Raw genomic sequence first — 15,246 nt, forward strand, 5'->3', positions numbered from 1 at the left:
ACCCTTAAATGGAATTTTAATGAAGAAAGCGGTGTGTTTTCACCCTGCTCAACCCCCACGTCTTTATTTCATCATCACCAACCAAGATTTCCTCCTTTTCTCTTTCCCTTCCACCCTCTTCTTCTTTCACCAATATCATTACTTGCAAGAAGCACAATTCTGTTAGATTTCAAGATTTTGGATGCGAGTCTTGGAAATCTTCTCTTGTTTTATCAACACGGAGGCCTTTCGGTGGCTCTAAATTTGACAGTGATACAGTATCCAGAAATCTGTTTTTACTTGTGTTGAGAAACAGAGAGAAGTATATGTAAGAAGGCAAGATGTTGGTTGGTTTTTTAATGAAAGCTGGAAACTTTGAGGTCCCTCGAAAGCCCAAATTGCTCCCATTTTAGTGGGCGTGATATGGATATTGTTTCAAAAGTTTGTATCTTTAGGCATTTCATGATATCTAGATCATGGTCTCTAAGTGGTCTTGCTGATTCAATCACTAAAACCACTACATGCCCAAGATTTGCCATGATATATTTGTTTTGATTAATCTATCAAGACTCAATCTTTATAGCCCCCAGATACATTTCCTTTGATGGATTCTCAAAACCCATTTGAGGGTGAAATCTCATTGAATCAATGGAAAGTAGGGAATTCAGTTAGGGAAGTGAGCAATGGATCAAGAGGGGGTGATTTAGAAATGTCAGGTTTGTCACAGAAAGAGATTGGTGATGATGATGCTAGATTGGTTTACTTGAATGATCCTGTAAAGAATAATGAGAGATATGAGTTTGCTGGTACTTCGATTCGAACTAGTAAATATCCAGTCTTTTCATTTCTTCCAAGGAATTTGTTTCGACAGTTTCATAGAGTAGCATACATATATTTTCTTATCATTGCTGTGCTTAATCAGCTTCCTCAACTGGCAGTATTCGGCCGGGGAGCTTCCATCATGCCACTTGCATTTGTTCTGTCAGTCACAGCAGTCAAGGATGCTTATGAGGATTGGAGGAGACATGGGTCAGATAGAGTTGAGAATAATAGATTAGCTTGTGTTTTAGTTGATGATCAGTTTCGACCAAAGAAATGGAAGGATATCCAGGTTGGTGAGATAATCAGGATCCAGAAAAATGAAACTCTTCCTTGTGATACGGTACTCCTCTCAACTAGTGAGCCAACTGGGGTTGCTTACGTGCAGACTGTAAATTTGGACGGAGAGTCGAATTTGAAGACTCGGTATGCAAAGCTAGAGACCCTTTCAAAGATTCCTGAAAAATTCCTGAAAAGGAAATGTTTAATGGGTTGATCAAGCGTGAGAGACCAAATAGAAACATAAATGGATTTCAGGCAAACATAGAAATTGAGGGGAAAAGACTGTCACTTGGGCCCTCAAACATTCTTCTTCGTGGTTGTGAGCTCAAGAATACTGCTTGGGCAATTGGAGTTGCAGTATATTGCGGTTGTGAGACCAAGGCCATGCTTAACAGCTCAGGAGCTACATCAAAGAGGAGCCGGCTGGAGTACAATAGAACGCTAGATGTACACAAATTTTAACATGAAAGGATTTCATCTGAACTTCGAAATTTCAATTGTTTCTTCCCTTGATATTCTTGAACGGGTTTCTTTTTTAATGTAATGAAATATCATGTAATATAAATATAATTCATGGGATCAATTTCTGAAACTACAAACATTTGCAATCTCTCACAATCAGCATGAACTATATTCTGGTCTGTGGCAGTACAAACGTGGCACAAGATTGGACTTCGAAAGTGCAGATGACTGTATGCCATACATGGGAAATCAGACTTGTACATGAAGACTACGTTGGTCATCAAATTCTTGGAAATACATGAAGTTTACAGTTATGAACATGAGACATTCGGTTCTTGCTTGTTCTGAAAATCTCCTTTGCATGACGGTTCCTGAACTTGGGGTGCAAATTGCAAGTTCCAAAGCACATCCTCAACTGATGGTCTATCAGATGATTCACTGGAAAGACATCGAATACATATCTCCATCACCATCTTCAGAGATTCATCTGAACACTCCTTGTGAACTGCTGGATCAACAATATTCCTTCAAGCTACATCGTCAACCGTCATGCTTGCTTGTAGCTGTACAAGAATCATCAGTAAATTGATAGAATTAGTTTTCAGACATTACAAATCTAGGAATAGTGGAGGCGTAGTGCAGATGCAGAGGTATCAGTACCAACCAGATCTTTTAAGACGGTGACTTCAGTTTCGGTCACCTCTGGCCTTCCATCAATGATTTTAAGTAAAACCACTCCCAAGCCAGAGACATCTTTCTTATCCTCATGTCTGTGCCTGCATTTGTTGAGAAAGATTAGGAGTGAATATTGAATTCACCACAAACCTTGTCCCTAAAATTCTTCTCTCAGGCTCTGAACAGCAGGCTCCACCCGTTCAGCTGTCAAAGATTGCAGTCAACAACAGTAAATACAAGCAACTTGATACATCAATTGCAAGCTTCATATTCTTTCAATATATCAACTCAAAATGTCAAGTCCCACGATTTCAAGCCTTTGGGTCAAGAGGGTTATTTAGCACAACAGGCTATTAATCATATAAACTTAACATCAAATATCCCCACTAAGACCATTGCAAGTCGGATTTACTTAGAATGAACTTGATTGTGAAAGAAGTAGAGAATCATTAACTTGATTAATTGGGACCTTAATTCGAAAAAAAAAACCATTAACTAGAGAAGAAAGAAAAGAAAGAAACTTTTGTTGAACCAGTGATTAAGACATTGTAAAGAGGAAACATGGGCTCCCTGCTATTTACAGACGAAGAATTGTGTGCCTTCACAACTACTCGATACTTCAAATAAGCAATGCTCATGTTAGTGCCATTACTGTTTCTAGCATTAGTTCTTTTTGTTGAGTTTTGGCGGGAAGGAACGGTCAAGAAAATGTGTGAAGGGGAGAGAAGTGGAGTGAATTGAGAGGAAAAAGAAGAGATCTTGAGAAGAGGAGAAGGAGGAGGAGGAAGAAGACGGGAAGTGAGGAGAAGCACAACAAATGGCCACTGGTTTGGTAGAGGAGCTTTGTAAGTGCAAGGTTTTAAGCCTTTTATAGTTGGCAAGTAACTGTATCCGGACAGAGTGAGGACAAAACTCAAAAGCTAAAGCAAAAAATAAAAAATAAAAAAATCACGCTCTTGTTTATACATGCAATTTTTTTAAAAAAATCTTTTTTAAAAAAATTGCAACGAGACTGAATATTTTTTTCCCCTTCCTTTTCATCCTTGGAAAACTGGCATTATCAATGGGCTCTCAAGAACATAAAACACTTGAGAATTGCCAACAAATTTTACAACATTTCCTGATGTGTAGAGACCACTCTCGCCTTGTTTGATTTATATCTTGGCTAGAAATTATATTATCTCATAGATATTTCAGTCATTCATTCCTCTAACCCGCAAATGAAATACTAAAAAATCTAATGGGAGACTCAATAACCTCCCTGGCCGCACCTATATATTTTATATTTCTGGTCCATGGGGAAATTATTTTTCCATTCACTAAATTCAAGAATGATTGTATGTTTGATGCTTCTCTTTCTCTTAGTTGCTGGACAGCCATAAAGAAATCTGCATTCAGCAGAATCCATCGTCAACCAGAGTGACGCTTTGATCTACGACGTTTTCCGAGAAGTTTCAGCATGTTGTCAGTGACATCAGGTTGGGAATCGTCATGCTCGTTTTGATTGTAGTTGGAAGTGTGAGTTAACCAGGCCAGTGCCTCAATAGCAGCATCCCCCTCTGCTAGTTGCTTGTTTCTCTTGGGTTTCCCAACAAACTGCATTCCCTTGAATTCGACCAGTGCCCTAAACTCATTTGTCTTAAGGTGCTTTGTCTTGTATTTTGGGGGGGAGTGTCCAGATCTCATCAGTAGTGTTTGTAGCAAACTTTTCGGATTTGCTCCATCTTTTGTAAATCTGTCATTATCATTAATTATCTTAGGCTTCCTGCTTTCGCGACCAAATACAAATCTTCCTTCACATTGATCTCCTGATACCAGCTCTTGAACAGCAAGCATGAGGTATTTTCCTTCCTTGAGTATGTCAAGGTTAGGATCTTGAAGCTGCATCATATCAAACTCAGTATCACTCAATGGAACAGATTAAATACAACCTTTCAGGTATCCGGCATATAGGTTAAACCCACAACAATATTTATATATTGGATATGTCAAATCACAGCACAATACTTTCTCAGAGTTACTCTACATATACCCAAGAGAGTTCTGTAATAACTTGAAAAATTTACCAAAACAATATCATCACACCAAAGAGATATGCTCATTAACACAGCAACAAAATAAAGAGTACTGCAACATCTGAAAACAACCATTCTCCCAACAACTCCTGACAAGTACAGTTTTTGGGACTCTCAGCGAAAATAGTTGCTTGAAGTTTTTTTAAGATGGTTCTAAACACTAGGAAAAGTGCAACTACATTACTGCGTCCTGGATTGGTAAAATCTAAAAGGGGAAAATGTGGCCAAAAGATTTAAGAGAACATATAGATGATGCATGTTCAGTAACTTCTGCATGAGCATAAACTCTAATAGCTTGATAATATCAATCATTTAACTAGCATAGAACTTAGAGATGTGTTTTGTTTTAGTAATGAAAGGTGGAACCTCAGGAGATAAGAAAATCGGATTATGCATGACTAGTTGACTGGTGGAACACAAATTTACTTTCTTTATAGTGATAATCTTTTCCACCTCACCTTCTTCTGAAGGAGCTTATCAAGTTCTTCTTTAAGCTTCAAGAAGCACTCTGCCAAATTATGATCCATGAAGAAATCAATATATCCATCCAACATTTTCAGATGTCCAGCCTGAACACGAGAGAATTATTGATTATAACTGCAAGTTCAACAGGCAATAAGTACCATAAATATCTATTGAAAGGGTAAAGAATTACCTGTACCCCACAAGCAAGGGCACCACCAAAAAGGATCAGTATTGAATCAGATACACCAGTGGAATCACGTATGAAAACTGTGTTGACCTTTACTTTTTCACCAAAGACCAGCCATGGATAAGGAATTGTTTCATAACGTGCATTCACAGAATTCTGAAGCAGAACCATCATCATTATCAAATATTATTAGGGAGAATATCAGAAACTTTTATAACATGATGACAAGAAGGCAAGAAATAGCATGCACACATAAACATCCATGCATATATAGAGCCTGGGCAAGGATCTACAATTTTTCTAATTTCATACCTTTCACGTTTCAAGAACTACTCAGTTAACAGTAAAGAACACACACAAACAGACAACTGAGATTATAGCAAAGTTAGCCTTCGAGCTAGATAACTCAAATTCAGAATTTAGGCATCAAATCATGCATAATAACCATAAGTTAAAAAGGTCTAGTTAAGCGAAAAAGTTTCAGTTTTTCACTTACAGCATATAGAAAAACTTGGCCATCGTCCATTGTTTTGAAAGACATGGATGTTTCTCTATGCTGCATGTGAAGAAGAAAGAGCAAAGTGTGTCAACTACCAAATTTCATGATGAAACACAGGATGTGCATTTGAAGCAGGGGGACATTACCACCACTGATGCAATTCCAGGATAGAGGCCAGAGCATATAATTGCACGAACCAATGATTGGTTGTGACTTAATTTGTTGTTGTTGCTTGCATCTTCTTCTACCAAGCCGGTATCTTTTAAAATGAAGTTAAACTGCTTCCTCAGAGAATGGATGGCCTGCAAAGTTTGTGCAGATAGGAAATTTCTCCAGCAATACTCATACGCTGACCCTTCTCTTTCAGCTTCTTTCCATCCTTCATATGCACGGACAAGAGCCATATGATCACTGTAGTCTTTTGCAGAAAATCTAGATTTTGCTGTCCCAGCTAACTAAACCAAAGATAGAATAGTTCAGCTGAAAATAAAGCCAAAGCAGGAAATCTAGATTTGGAAGCATAAAACTCAAATGTACAGGAAAATGCTCCAAATGCTGATTTATACAGCTTCAAAGGTACATCAATCAATAACAAGATTCAACATAGCCAAAGAACATACTTAATGCACTGTACTTACATCCTTTTTGTCCTGTGGCAGAAGGAAAGGATCCCTGACACTGAGCCCGGACACTATTGTTAACACAGGATCAAAGCAATGAAAGATAGCACCCATTATTAACATTTTACCCAGCTTGGGATCTACTGGAAGCATTGTCAAATACTTCCCTGGTTGACAAAAAAAGCAGAGGGAGTTTAATAACGAGAAAAAAACAACATTACTAAGAACTAGAATATAAATAGTAGAGTTCTTCTCATCTGTAAGAATTAGCAAACTGACCAAGATTTGTCAGATTCTCCTTCTCATCCAATGCTCCAATCATCTTCAGAAAACCAATGGCATTTTGAACCTGTCATCCATTTAACTTGTTGATTTGTGCAATAGACTAAGAAATGAGGTAGGAAATTATTGCATCATTGAAACTTATAAAATTACAAGATGGAAAAGTGGAAGCCCTTAAGATATGCATGCAGATTGCATGCTCTTTTGCAGTTTGTATTCATTAATTTATGCATGAAAGAACATGGATGATATAAATATAAAAGGAAAGCAATGCTCGTCCATTTTTCCCATGTATAATTTCACTAATGATTTACATATGTTCTAGTTAATGGATTACTTTCTACAACAATCATAGACAGATACCACTAAACAACTTCTGCAATGATTGTAGGAACAGAAACCAGGTAGTGTACAATTTACACATGAGATTTTTTAAGGTGAAAAAGCAGCTGGTCACAATTACCCTCAAATAGGTTGGGTAAGCAAATGTTGTTGAGGAAATTGAAAGTGAGCAATAATTAATCAATTGCAGTACGACATCCTCTATAGGGAGATGCTGCTGTCATCAGTTGTAAGAGGTCTCCCTTGGTAGACCCCCTTTGCTTGAAGTTCATTCTAACCATTAAAGATTGGCTCGATAAAGTTTCAAAGCAGAAATATAGGCCAACATTCATTGGTTAACATGGAACTAAAAATTTGTTCTATGGCAACACTTACAGCCAATGATTCTGGTGGCTGGAGAGCAGCTGACAAGAATTCCCCTATGCTTCCAACCTGCAAACTCTTTATTTGCAAGCAAAGAGAGTTCAGGGGAGTCCTCAAAAGTTCAGGAAGTTGATATTCAGCAAAAGCTTCATATACACATCTTGGGTATAGGTGGTAACATTCGCCTGGCTGCACTCGGCCAGCCCTACCCTTTCTCTGCAACACAGGCATAGCCGAAGAAGAACATTTCATATATGGAAAGAGACCAAGAAAAAGGCATAGATCAAGATGAAGCACAGAAGACTGTAACAGATTCCAATAAAATCATATCACTCCAGTTAGGCATTATAACATGTGTCAACAGTGTATCTTAAACATTGGTGAAAGCATCTGAGGTTGCACGAACCCTTAAGCATGACCAATTATGTTTCTTGTAGAAAGAATTCTGCCAATACCATATAGACAGGCATTCCATACACACTAAGAAAAAATGGTGATCAAGTATGGAGATCTTTATATGTCAATGATCTCAGAAACAGTCAAAGCATGAATGTTAAATGAAAAGAGAATTGCATAAAAGTTTATTCCCTTTTACAGTTTGAAGAATGCAACTTAGCAATAAACCTGAAATAACAAATCCAAATGATGCCAAAGCAAGCTTACTTGTCGTGCAGATGCTTTTGATATCCAAGAAGGTAGCAGGCAGGGCGTATTGTTTAAAGCATCGTAAGTGGTCTCTTTTGCTTTCCCACAATCCACAACAAAAACTATATCATTGATTGTAATACTTGCCTCTGCCATGTTTGTTGCAAGAACTACTTTACGTACATTAGGAGGAGGTTTCTCAAATATCAGTTTCTGCATAGAGTGAAGGAGAAGATGATAAGAAATATGACATGAAAGCAATACACCAAATGACATGCAGAACATGCTCTACAACACTGTAGCATCCTCACCTTCACTGTTGTTATTAAACCACCTACTGTTATAGTCTAACCTGGAAGGTTAATGGATGTTACAATTGCATATGGTAGATGCTAATTATTAATGGGCACAAGTGCGAAGTATCCTACAACATCATGGATTATAACCCCTTCTGCTCGCTGGCATGGTCCACTGCACCAATATTTTCTTTAACTAGTAAAGGTGCCTCAAAGTGTCAGATCTGCATAAGTTGCTTGCTCGATGAGTTAGACTCAGGGAAGAGAAATGCTCCCTTCCAAGTGGAAATTACCACTTATTCTAGTATCCAGATATGTCTAACCTCGACCAGAACAGGGGGAGGCTTTTAGAATTGCATTTCCATTCAAATAACCTTATAAGATTTAACATAAAAATTATAAGATTACCTGTTCAGAGGTTGCCATAGAACCATGGCAAGTTACAAGCAGAACTCTGTTAGGATCACCAAGAAGAGGATGAGCTTTAAGTTGATCCCTCAAAGAGCTAATATCCTCCCAACCAGTCATGAACACTAAGACAGCACCTGGTCTTTCCTTCCGACATATATGGCACAAAACTGCTTCAATAAGGTTAAATCCTATGCAATCAGGCATCCAGCATGCCAGAGAGTCACGTGCTCTGGAACTATAATTCTCAAAACTTGATTTATTAAGAGCATCCTGTCCACCAACAAGAAGAACCACAATTTCCAAATAAATTAGAATTTGCATGTGCTGTAGAGAGAGAGTTATGAAGAAAAGATCGGATGATGTTTTTCTTTTGAAGGGTAATACCAAGACCAAATTGAACAGCACAACAGTTTCTCCATGACAAAGTGTTTAAGGCCCTAAAAATGTCCTTATATTCCACAATGTTCAACTGAGATGCAAAGTTGATTCTGAAATCAACAATCACCAAGGCCAGAAAACGAAACAGAATGAAAGGAAGGGGCAGGAAGTGGAAGATATTCAGCAATAGTCTCACACAAATCATCCAATAAGCTATTAGCATGTGAAAAACTGAGGAATTTTGGAAATTTTACTTCATGTTTTAAGTCTCAAAAAAGAAAAAAAAAACGAAGAATAATAATAATAATAATAATAAATGACAAGTCCTACATATAGAGTAGCCATACCTCAACAAGAGTGGTGATCTGGTTTTTCCTTTTCCGCGGTACCAGCTGCCTCTGTGTTTTCCACATTTTCTCTTGGCCATAATCATCAATTTGATTGAAAGAAGTCAACTTATATCCAGTCAATTCTAGTACATCTTCTAAAAATTGTGTCCTCACTGGATATGTAAAGCCCTGATAAAATACATGAATGGTTTGAGTACCTCATGGTGCAATCTATATCTCTAGAGCATTGAGATATTTCAGTTCTGAATAACCAGAAGCAACAATTTAGAAACCATGTGCCCTCATTAGAGGATGCTATGCTTTTGGATGGGCTTCATCAAAATTGAAACATCTGCAATGTTATAATGGAATCTTTAACATGCAAATGCATGTTTTCTCAAGTTTACCAGCTGTAAGTACGGTTTTAAAGCTCTTCTGATGTTTTCTCAAGTTTACCAGCTGTAAGTATGGTGTTAAAGCTCTTCTGCTTTCATGCACAAGCCCTATTTCATGGTATGCAGTTACACACTGCATATTTCTCTCATGCAATTTTTGGTGTTAAAAACTAATCTCCAAAACCAACATAGCTAGAATCACTTGAAGACAGAGTGAAGAGCCAGCTTAAATTACAATTTCTGATTCAAAACCAGGGGATACTGGGAAAAAAATGAAACTGTTTGTTTAAACAATTGATGCTCACATATTACTACTCCATCAACACCAGGACACTTTAATAACCAATAAATAAGTGTATATTGAGAACAAATTCAGGTTATAGCTCACCGGAATATGAATAGCAGGTGCTCCTCCAAAATAATTGGAAAAGAGTTCCGCATTCAAAGTAGCACTCATTAAAATCAATCTCAAGTCTTGACGACGTGGAAGAAGATCCTTGAGCACAATCAATAGGAAGTCTGTTACAGATAAAATGTAAGACAGAAAAGAAGAAGGAAGGACAGCCTTTTATGAAGGATAGCCAATGAGCTAAACTTACAAGGAAGTTACCTTCATTCATGCCTCGCTCATGAATTTCATCAACAAAAACATGGGTTATGCCGTTCAAGTTGTGGTCACTTAACAGGCGTCGGAGTAAAATTCCACTGGTACAAAAAAGCAGATGGGTGTTTTTTCCTTTCACACCCTCTAGTCGAACTTTATAACCAACCTAACAAAAAAATCTGTTGTGGTATAGCAGCAAGAATAAAAAAGTTTTCAATTGAAAAAAAAGACTTTCGCATTAACAAATCTAATCTATGAGTGTGCCATATGTTAATGATTAAGGGAAAGAATGCTCACTGCTTCACCAAGAGGCTCTCCTCTCTCTGCAGACACTCTATCTGCAACAGACATAGCAGATATTCTTCGAGGCTGAGTGCAAATTATGCTACAGAATGCTCCACGCCCAGATTCTATTTCCGACTCCAGAATATATTGAGGGAGTTGAGTGGTTTTACCGCATCCAGTCTCTCCAGATATTACTATGACCTTCCAATAAGACATCTCATTAAGAATAAATTTAAGGAAGGTAGACATCTTCTATTCATATTTCATAACCATCAAAAGTTTCCTTTTCTGCTTGATGGCTGAGCCATTCGATAAACAAGTGCAAAAATTAAAGACAAACTGAACAAAGGTTAAATGAAAACAAATATTGACAAATTGAATGAAGAAATCAAACCTATGGAGATCAAGAGAGGAACAACCAGAAAGTTCTCCAAAACAAAAGCAATGGAAAGGATTTTTTTAACCAACATTGCACAATCTTTGAGATATTAGCTGGAAATGAGCCAATGAGTCATATATTCAGACCTGATTCTTTGCTATTGCTTGGAGTAACCTCTCCTTTTCCTTGAAAGCTGGTAGAGATTTCCTGAAGTCCATCATTTTTCTGCCCTCAGGTGATTCCTGTGAACCAAAGAAAATAAATACAGAACATAATCAGAATGAGACACATAGTTTTTATCATCCCCGCCCCTACAAACATGCACTATTGTTTAGCTGCTTAAAATGCTATGGACATCTTGCCAATGAATCTTAACAGAGACAGATAATAATAACAAGAGAAAATGAGAATCATGCCTGCCAAGCTCTTTGCATGTTACGCATCCGCAAACTCCTCCTCTGAAGAACCCTTTCCATCACAGAACGGTCTAGGAAAGAATCCTTATTCTCATCTAAACTTATATCTCCAGTCTGATTGATGGACTTGGCATCATCTGCACTACCACCAACATTTTCAGCCTTTAATTGAGCTCTATCAAGATGCTCCTGAAGTAAACCCTCAACCCTCCTTTGCAAACTTAGTGGGATAACCACCTGCATGAATGAAAAACTAAAATTTCAACCTGCCAAACTGACAAAATATCTAGAACTAGCATCCATACAAATGCATTCGAAGAGCTTTACATATCATTACCTCCCTTTGTGGCCGCTTATCATCCAAATCAGACCTGTAGTTAGGTAGAGGAACCTTGCTTGCAACCACCACTTTTCCATACAGTTCACTAATAAAACAACAAACCACATAGTATTAGGCTTCGATATATCATTTCAAAATCTCAATCAATAATGGTTACACAAAACAAAAGTACTTACAACAAACGTAAGGCCAGCCCTCATTACCTATAAAGTCCCATTCTTCTAGTAAGATTTGATATCTGCTCATAGTCCCTCCTGTCTTTTCTATCTTTAGAAACAATCTCTTGGTCTGTTTCACTACGCAATAGCAAACTGAGTTTCCATTTCCATTCATCAACATTGGCCACCGACGAAGAAGCCTAAAATTAATAACAAAACCCCATCTTAGACCACCAAATTTCCTAACTTCTTCACAGTAAAATCAATCGCCACTAACTCTCGCACAAAGCATTAAAACCATCACATTCATTCCACAATCAGTAAAAATATTCACAGCCCTTTTCATTTCTAGTTAATTTATCACCATTTACGCATTCAAATCCCAATCTTTTACACCAAAAATCAAAACTTTACATTCATAAAATAATAAATAGAATGATATACAAAAGAAAACAGACCTTGTGGCTTTCAAAATCACACTCATACTCATCATCAGAGAACTGCTCTACTGCATACCCGCAAAAACCACGCCTTTTGGCGACTAAAAAGCTGGTTTCATTAGAATTCAGGAGAAAAAAAGGCAAACCAAATAAAGGGTTGTTTTTTTTATTGCTGAAGATGGTATTGGAAACTGACTTCTTGGTGGAGGTGCAGCAAGATCCCAGAAGGAAACTTCTTAGTATTAGCTTTGAATTTTGCATATTCTAAATGACAACAACAAAGCAAACTCATTGCTTTCTGAGTATTATCAAAGATTCAAATGCAAGACAAAGCATTTGACGGTACCCTATAAATCACCAGTCCACTAGAGAGAAGAAGAGGCAGAGAGGGGGGGAGATACTGGCTAGCTAGGGAGTTTAGTGGAAGAAGGGCATGGCTTTTAATTTTCCGATACTTCAATTTAGTACCTATAATATATACATGCTCTCTATTGAGTATCAAAAACAATATTATTTCAATCTGGTCCTCTGGTCGATTTTTGTACATGCTTTCCGTCTCATCTGCATGTATTTATGATGTCAAAACAACTGTTTTGGAAAACATTTAATGAAAAAATTAATAAAAATTGATGAATGGACCCAATTGATAAATGTCAAAGACATGTTGGACTGGTATATAATTAATAAAATTGCAAGTATAGTCCCAAACACACCTATGGTTTCAATTGGGTCCTCAAATCCAAAACTAAGCACTGTTGTTCTAAAATTATCAGGTTTTGAATTCTTCTTTTTAATTTTAATTTTTAAATTAAAGAATATTTTTAGATCAGTTTATATGTTAAAAAAATAATTAAATCATCTCTCTCTGATCGATCATAAAAACACAATCCTACATCTTTATATGTACTCAGAAAAATAAATCACTCTATTACTTATGCTGATTCCAAGTTTGAAAATTAAGGAATCAAGCAATTAAAAATTTTCAAATTTATTATTGATATTGACATATTATGATTATAGCATTTTGATGTTTCAATTTAAATTTAATTCTATTTAATTTAAAATAATATTATTTTAAAAAAATTAAAACAAAATCTTTTTTTAATCAAATTGAATTTTAATTAAATTATAGATTAATTTATTAAATTAATAAATTTATATCAAATTAAATTTTATCTAATTTAATTTAAAATTAATCTCAAATAAAGTCTTGAATGGCATGTTGAGTATGTTTTAATAACAATGATATAATTTGTTGTTGAAAGCCTAGTCTTGAATTTTTATTTATTTATTAATGTAGGTGTCTAAATAGTTTATATATAACTCAATTAATTTTACAAGTTTTAAAATTAATAATTATATAAATCTTTAATAACAAAAACTTAAATTCATAATTATTAAAAAATTACCAGTTTAACCCTAGAATTTTCTCAGATGAGCTAAAGATGGTATACAAGTGTGCACCGAGCGCCATGATCACTAACGCTCCAACATAAATATTCATCACATTCACCATCTCCACATCATTATCAGACTTGTTAGCAGAAGCCCTTCCATTTTCCATGTTCTTTATAAATTCCTTGGAAATATCCTTGTTATACTTCCCTGTATCATCACTAGCTGCTCCCTCACTCTTCCCCTCCTCTTCCTTCTTCTGTAGGACAATACTTTCAGCAGCCTTTGATTCCTCACCTTTCTCGTCTTCTTTCACCAAAACCTTTTCAATTACTTTCTCTTCGATAGCTTCCCGTATGCTTCATTCTTTTCGGTGACATTTTGATCAACTTTTTCACCATCTAGCCCTGCACTCTTGGCATATAATTCTTTTGTGGTATAAGACAGTAAATTAGCTTTTTGAGGAGATTCATCATGACCCTTTTGAGATACCGATTCGCTGGCGGCCTTTCGAGGGCTTAGAGCTTCTACAACTTTCCCTTCTGTTTCTTTTCTGACAAAGGATGTTGTGTCTTGAGGCCTAGGACCCTCCTGGCTTATTTCAGCCTCTGATTCTCTAGGACCAGTTCTTTGTACAGCAGGAATGATTCTCGGAATCCTGATGGTTAGAATCCCACCAGAACACTCCGATTTCATTTGGCTCAGGTTACAATTTTTAGAATGTTGTAACCTGTATTAAAGCGACTGCGTATCTTATTTGTGAGCATACGCTCTCCATGAACTCTGATATGACTTATCGGCTGTCAAGATTCTTACATGCTCTTTCAAGAAACCTGCATAGTGAACCTCAAATTGACACCTTCTCAAGATAAAGGAAAGGTGGGCATACATTATATGCTTGAACGAAGCCTGCATGAAAATATAAAGCTGAATTTGAAAGCAAAAAAGGGGATTAGCCTAGATAATCGGAAGGTTAACAAGAAGATGTATAAGTAAAACTAGAGCTGCATCTTCTTCCTTCCATTCTGTTTTAGGCTGAAAATTGGATTGAAGATTTTGAGAGGTGATGCTGCGTATAGGCTGGCGGCCATGGAAAGGATTGTATCCACCAGACCAATAACCACTGTATCCACCTCTTGAAGACGGAGGAAATTTTGCCATTAATCTGTATTTGGTTAGTATGTTCCTGTTTGTATTTATGTATTGCAAGTTGGTTCTGAGTTTTTTTTAACATCAAGACCATTTGGTTGCTTTTGCTTTTGTGAATTGGTTTAACTATCCCTTTGCCATTATAAGGCATAGCCTTCTTCACAAACGAAGGAAGGTTTCTTTTGTTTCTTTGACATTTAGTCTTTCCATTGAACTCTGAAAAAAAAAATTCACTCAAGTAAATTCAAGATTGCTGTAATTAGCCTGCAGAAACATAAAAATCCCATCAAAATCTAGCATTATTCCTTTGCCTTCCTCCCTGGCCACTACGGTATGAGACCTTTAACAATGTATTATCATTTTATTTTATTTTCAATTTTTCTTTTGATTTTTTTTCAAGTGTATACGCACCTTAGAGGCTCCTAAGGTTGTCATTGCTTAGAGCTATGACAAAAAGGTATGGAATCCCTTGATTTATTTTGTAATGCACAATAGCTTTTTTGTAATTATTCCCAAAAAAATAATCAATAATTCAAACTAATTAATCTTCATTTATGCAATAATTAGTCAATCATT

General features: G+C 36.5%; 2 protein-coding genes and 1 pseudogene across 3 annotated transcripts; 1 reads left to right on the forward strand and 2 right to left on the reverse strand.

The window, feature by feature from the left end:
- Positions 1–15: 15 nt before the first annotated feature.
- LOC133697925 (phospholipid-transporting ATPase 1-like) lies at positions 16–1,681 on the forward strand. The gene is made up of 2 exons (XM_062120755.1): positions 16–803; positions 918–1,681. The coding sequence occupies exons 1-2, from the start codon at positions 584–586 to the stop codon at positions 1,292–1,294; spliced, it is 597 nt and encodes a 198-aa protein (XP_061976739.1). The 5' UTR covers positions 16–583; the 3' UTR covers positions 1,295–1,681.
- A 1,662-nt stretch (positions 1,682–3,343) lies between these two features.
- LOC133697924 (DExH-box ATP-dependent RNA helicase DExH3-like) lies at positions 3,344–12,542 on the reverse strand. 2 transcript variants are annotated; one of them, XM_062120752.1, is made up of 19 exons: positions 12,145–12,542; positions 11,732–11,886; positions 11,526–11,613; positions 11,189–11,425; positions 10,919–11,014; positions 10,406–10,594; positions 10,115–10,274; positions 9,893–10,023; positions 9,128–9,298; positions 8,400–8,672; positions 7,714–7,908; positions 7,063–7,266; positions 6,343–6,412; positions 6,082–6,230; positions 5,590–5,898; positions 5,441–5,500; positions 4,948–5,100; positions 4,751–4,861; positions 3,344–4,098 (listed from the first exon to the last, which is right to left on the reverse strand). In XM_062120752.1, the coding sequence occupies exons 1-19, from the start codon at positions 12,385–12,387 to the stop codon at positions 3,628–3,630; spliced, it is 3,465 nt and encodes a 1,154-aa protein (XP_061976736.1). In that variant the 5' UTR covers positions 12,388–12,542; the 3' UTR covers positions 3,344–3,627. The 2 variants fall into 2 exon arrangements, with proteins under 2 accessions (XP_061976736.1, XP_061976737.1); XM_062120753.1 differs by lacking the exon at positions 12,145–12,542 and having other exon boundaries at positions 11,705–11,820.
- Positions 12,543–13,531: 989 nt separating this feature from the next.
- LOC133696414 (uncharacterized) lies at positions 13,532–14,682 on the reverse strand (annotated as a pseudogene).
- Positions 14,683–15,246: the final 564 nt, after the last annotated feature.

The sequence above is a fragment of the Populus nigra genome, chromosome 6 (assembly GCF_951802175.1).
Source record: "Populus nigra chromosome 6, ddPopNigr1.1, whole genome shotgun sequence".
Lineage (NCBI taxonomy): Eukaryota > Viridiplantae > Streptophyta > Magnoliopsida > Malpighiales > Salicaceae > Populus > Populus nigra.